The sequence below is a fragment of the Erythranthe guttata genome, chromosome 12 (assembly GCF_056151865.1).
Source record: "Erythranthe guttata isolate IM_541 chromosome 12, IM_541, whole genome shotgun sequence".
NCBI lineage: Eukaryota > Viridiplantae > Streptophyta > Magnoliopsida > Lamiales > Phrymaceae > Erythranthe > Erythranthe guttata.
The window spans coordinates 6,989,421-6,995,835 of NC_142544.1; the positions used below are offsets into that span (position 1 = coordinate 6,989,421).

The 6,415-nt window shown below is 34.2% G+C and overlaps 1 protein-coding gene across 1 annotated transcript; it reads right to left on the minus strand.

The window, feature by feature from the left end:
- Positions 1-5,437: 5,437 nt before the first annotated feature.
- On the minus strand, positions 5,438-6,306 carry LOC148766340 (uncharacterized). Its single transcript, XM_088827036.1, has 3 exons — positions 6,171-6,306; positions 6,048-6,080; positions 5,438-5,950 (listed from the first exon to the last, which is right to left on the minus strand). Exons 1-3 carry the CDS (start codon positions 6,204-6,206, stop codon positions 5,462-5,464), a joined length of 558 nt encoding a protein of 185 aa, XP_088683162.1. The 5' UTR covers positions 6,207-6,306; the 3' UTR covers positions 5,438-5,461.
- Positions 6,307-6,415: the final 109 nt, after the last annotated feature.

Below are 6,415 nucleotides of genomic sequence, written 5' to 3' on the forward strand. Positions count from 1 at the left end.
TTTGCAACTTTTTTCCTTTCTTTTTGATCTTTTTTTCCTTCATGGACACCTAATTCTCGTTTTTCACCTATAAAACACAAAATCAATCAATTAAAGCACAAATATAATTAAATCTAAACAAAAGATCCACGTAAAGTAAACGTATTGAGTGTAATATCTACACTCAACAGTAACCCTAGCACGTTTTATTGATTACTTGTTCGAATTAAAGTGTTTTTCTTACAAATTGTCAAGTTACTAATTAGAATGTTGTACTGATTCATTGTTCGATTTTTAGTGTTTGTCTAACAAATTGTCAATTTACCGTGTACAACCCTAATCACGTACCCATGGTAACCCTAGCACGTTTTACTGATTACTTGTTCGAATTAAAGTGTTTGTCTTACAAATTGTCAAGTTACTAATTAGAATGTTGTACTGATTCATTGTTCGATTTTTAGTGTTTGTCTAATAAGTTGTCAATTTACCGTGTACAACCCTAATCACGTACCCATGGTAACCCTAGCATGTTTTATTGATTACTTGTTCGAATTAAAGTGTTTGTCTTACAAATTGTCAAGTTACTAATTAGAATGTTATACTGATTTATTGTTCGATTTTTAGTGTTTGTCTAACAAGTTGTCAATTTACCGTGTACAACCCTAATCACGTACCCATGCTAACCCTAGCACGTTTTATTGATTACTTGTTCGAATTAAAGTGTTTGTCTTACAAATTGTCAAGTTACTATTTAGAATGTTTTACTGATTCATTGTTCGATTTTTAGTGTTTGTCTAACAAATTGTCAATTTACCGTGTACAACCCTAATCACGTACCAAGAAATTTGCAATTTCAATAGATATCAAAATGTTGACAATATCATAAAAACTAAATGAGTAGTGGTCAAAACATGTACCAAAATGTACTAAATAAAATTAAAATGGAAAAATATGTCAAAATAATTCCTTTAGAAAAACAAAATATTCCAGAATGTGATATGAAGCAATACGTTTATTAGGGGAAAAAAAACATCAACAGGACAAGTCGTTATCCGAATCGTCATCTGAAGTCTCGTCTGGGTATCTTATCATGTTATGTGGGTTGTGGTACATGTTTAGAGCCAATGATTTTCTTGCAGTTACTGATTGTTCCTACAAAAAAAATATTATAGTCACATAAATAATATAAAAATAATTCGTACGCATATATGTTCATCAAAACCAAATTGATTGTTAATATTGCTCACATTGCTCAATGGTGCGTTGAATTCGTTGCCCAATAGCATTAGCATGCACACGTACAATCCACAGTCGTACCTGCTGGTATTTAATTGTTAGTTTGTACTGTACTGAAAATGTATGAAGAAAATTGTCAGTGTCTTAAACTTACGTATTTTGTTGAATGGGTACCCAATCCGCCTTTTCGTAATTCAAGAGAGTTGAATTGAATCTCGTTTTTGCCTCTCCATTGTCCCATTTCATCAACACTTTCTCTAGTCGTTTTACCTGCAATATTAAGGAAATGATTAATTATACATACGGTTGTCAAGATATTAACGTCTCAACAGTAACGGAACTAATATAGTTATGGTGTAATTACCAAATTTGTTACAAGGTCCATCCGATGGGTATCGAATTCTGCTGTAGGTAGAGAATCACAAATAGACACCGTATGTGTGTTAATATCTATAATGACACAAAACCAATGTTCCAAATTTTCATTAATTGGTATGTGGATATTCTTAACAGTGGATAGGGAACCAACGAAAGTTCTATCCTTTGAAAAATATTTCTCAACCATATCTTCAACGCTCCAGGTTGTGTCTTCCATCATCATTTGCTGAAGTACACAACAATTTACATATTTTTAGTTTATTTAATTTTGTATTAGAAATCAGATTTAAATAAAAATCATATTACTAAAATATTTTGACGAAATACGTACGACAAATTTACTAGGCAAGTACCAACAGGTACGGTCGTCATATTTTTCAGCCATTTGCAGCGTCCGCATATACGCCACGCAGTCGATTACCTACATAAGACAAACAAATATTGTAATTACAGATGCTTTATATAACTATATCAAAAACAAATAAATAAGGTTCGACTTACAGCGCCACTAATGTTAGATGCAGGGAGCAAGGTCAGCAGTTGTTGCCTATTAATATACCATTTTCCAAAATCCAGAACTACCTGATTACTGTTCAAAATAATATAACATTTATTTAGCTCCAATGAAATAGGTTGTAACATTATTATATTTTTAATAGTAGAATTACTCTCACCTCACATCAGAATCTGCGTTGAAAAGTTTGCGAATAATTCTTTCCCCATCCACAGGTTTTTTCAGTCCAGAAGACTCGAATTGGTCTTCGTTTCCAACGTAAAGTACCTCATCACCATCAATATTGTCATCATCGCTAGTGAGATCAATTGTGTCCGAGGCATCAACACTTTTGTTAGCACTTTTATTGTCACTGCCGTTGAAAGTTAAAACCTTTGGCAATAGCGATTCGTTTCTAGACAAACTTGTTGGTTTGGACGAAGTCCAAACCCTTTCCTCAACGTTGTGCTTTGTGGATTTCGAAGCAGATCCCCTATTATTGAGAGATGGTGTGCGGTCCAATTTCTCCGATTGTCCAATCAGCAAATTCGGTAGTGTCTCGTGAATCGTCGATTCTACCATTTGCGGGATCTTGGTTAGGCATCTCTGGATATCCGTAGCAATGGTACTAAATTCCCCCGCTTCAGTCACGCGTGATGTCGTACCATTAGTCGATAATATTGCTTGCATGCCCTTCCGCAATTGTGAAACTGAAAATTCGAGTGACGTTATCCGTGAAGTCAACATTGATGGCGTCATTCCAATTTCAGTAGCAGGAATGACTTTGCGCGTGTGGGGTGGCCCTGATTTTATACAACTATTGTACGGATATACATGTGATGTACGACCACCGTATAATTGGTGTTCAAAGTCATTGCTGTTGTTACTCTTTGTTGAATTAGCCGGAATTGATGATTCAATCGAATTCGCTTTAGTTGTCTCAAACCTCATAAGCTGAAATTGAAAGTTTTATTATGCATAATAATGTTTTTATACGAAAAAAAAATGGAATTAGTCGACCAAATATGTTATGCGTTGAACTTATAATGAAGTTACCATTGCGTTGCCGTAACCGCCATTTGACATCAACTCTTTGCATAGTGATTTGGAATGCATTTTCGACAAGTGTTGTATGAAAGGGACTTCTTTGCTGAGATTTAAGGAATATTTTGACCCGCTTGTACGTACTCTTCCCAGGTAAATAACCTGCATCAGTGTCAGTTGATGTTAGCATTCTAAATCATTACATCAATTTGATGTGAACAATTAAATGTAAAAACAATAACATTACATGCAGTAGATATGCACATCCACCAACAAATTTTGTCTTTGCATTACTTCTCCATTCATGTATCCCACGGTTTATTTTGTCAACAACTAAGGAAGCCCAATTCACTTTAGGTGTTTCAATAATATACTCAACTAGATTGACGTAATGGGTTGGAATGTCATATTGATCACATGGGTATAGAAAAACACCGAACAAAAGGGTGAAGTACATAATCTTAAAGATTTTGTCATTGTTGATGTTCTTAGTCTCAGTTAAATGGGACATGAGATCTGTCGTATCCAATTTAGAAACGCCATTACCCTTCATTCGGAAGAGTTTACCGTATAGGTTGGTGCCAGAGTTGATTGATGTAAGGTGATATATTTTATCGCCTTGGTATGGAATACCAAGAGCCTCGTACACTGCGTAATCATCCAACTGAAATTTTTTATTTAGCAAATTCATAGAACTGGTTTCGGGGCAGTAGTTGTGTACAATACACTCTAACAAATCACGGTTCATGTCATCACAATCTCTAATCCTCGCCAAAGTTCCAAACCCCAAATCGTCTAATATCGCCAACTGATTTTCATTAAGGGTTTCATTTACTCGGATAAGCTTTGTCACTGAACACCTTATTGCAAATCTTTTCGCCGGGGTCTGCGGCAATAAATGTACGGTTTATGGCCAATTATCCGTATAATTCAACAAAATTATAGTAATACTAACATATAAATTCACTATGCATTTACCGTAAATTGTTTGAGGAAGTCATCCATGGCACTAGAAGGCATCATATCAACACCTCTTTTAAGAGATTTCGATTTCCTATTATGTATGATTTTTCGTACGGATATTAACAAAACAAAAAAAATCAGATTTTAAAAAAACTGTGGGAATTTATGTTTCATTATAACACCAAAGAAAAACATGGAACTAAAAAAGGAGTCTCACTACTTTGTTGCTGGTATTTGAGCATTCAATTTTCCTCTTTCCCGATGTTGATTTATCCCTCCACAATTTGTAAATTAAGTATATAATACAAACGATTAAACATAAGTTTCCATAAAACAATATGCAACTAATGGAGATTTAAACATGTCTATTTTGCAGTGGTTTCACAATTAAAAAGAACTTACATATTCGCAATCGGCTGTGGGGTTCTTCCTCGTTACACAGAAAGTAGGTCAAATTTTCTTAAAGTCGAGCGATATGGAAACGAATTTATATTACGTATATCACATAATTGTAGTCGAACACGGAAGTGGGCGCAAATCGTGGAGATACTGATTTCCACAAGATTTTGTTAACTAATTTGACAATTATTTTCCACAAGATTTTGCAGATTTTGGTAACCATTAAGAAAATAATGTGATTAGATCAGGATAGTATTTTCGTAATATTAGGAGTATTATTAGGTCTTTATGTCATACTAGAAGTATTATTAGGTTGTATCATTTGTTTGGGTTAGTATAACCTAATTTTGTGTTACTTTCCATTAATTGTGAGTTAATTTCCATAAGATTTGATTTTGCTACCATATTCTTAAAAAGTTAATATGTAACACAAGTTCATTCAATTTGTACTAGTTACTTCTACGTGTATATTCAAGAAAGTGCCAAGTTTTGTTCGTTTTTTTGAAACAAAATAATGTGTTAAAACACAAATTGAACGTCAACGTAAATTTAAAACAGATACAAAGCTCTAGTTGTATCGTCAAAAAAAGGGAATGTAGATGTCACAGTACAAATTAATAGAAAAACAGTCTTCATATATATATATTAGTACAACATAAAAAGTTAACTGAGAAGTTGCATCATGTTCTACTCAACCAACGTGACCGCCATAACGTTCTTGTTTGGAATATATTCAAATGAATACTCAAGACCAAACACCAACTTACTTTTAGCAACGAATACACTCCAATTGTCATGAAATTGAAATGTCCACCTGTTATTGTTCTTCCTCTTTCGAATCACGACTTCGACAATGGTTTTCCCTTCAAACTCCATCATTACACTTTGTTTATAGTATAAAGCAGCAGCATCCACAATATAGAGAGGTATGCCCTGCACAGCAACAAACAAACAGAAATATTTAAATAATTATTGAAAGTAATAATATGTAATTGGCGTCGTTGAAATGTGCGATATGTTTACCATTCTATAACGTGAATGTTTTTGCAACACAACCTCGAATTTTAGCTCTGAGTCTGAATGGCCTTCATTGTCACTTCTAGTGAATTCATCGTCATCGACTGGAAGGGATTCGTCGTCGCTGTCGGCGAACTCTTCATCCCCGGATTCGGTTTCAGCATCTATAACTTCAATAACGTACGGGAATTTTTTCATGGATCCTCCAAATCCATACGCGGTTACTTCAAAGGTGGAGTGACCGACGTAAGTGAATTCCAAGCTTCCATTAATCAACATTTTGAAATGTACTAACATGTCTTGCCACCCAAGACCATAAAAACAATACTTGCAGCAATTACGATAAACATCAACGATCCAAAATTTGCCATCTTTAGCAGTAAGCTTTGCCGTTTTCTCCCATATACTACGATTTCGAGCAGCAAATTCAAAAGGAATTATCTATGCAACATTAAATCAAATAATATTAGCATTTATATATACAAATATGCTAGTGTGTATACATGGTATTAAGTAACAGTTGGATTAAGTAACTTAGACCCTCCATAGAGAAGTCATTGTGATCTAAGACCTGTACAACACAATCCGAGCCGATCAACAACATTATTTAATTAAGAAACTGATAACGTGAATTAACGTTACAAACAATACATATTCATACCATACGCCATGATGGGTTTTGATGATCGACATCCATCCCTCAATCGATTTCCCTTTTGTTTCGAAACTGTCTGCATTAATAAATATGACGATTTCGAAAAAATATTGACATCTCAATGAAGACACCTGTAACGACGAACTGTTGTTCAGATCTGATAACAAAATACAAGATATTCAATAACAATGTCTAGATTCATAACTTATGCTGCATACATAGACAACATACACAGTTTCAATTGATACACA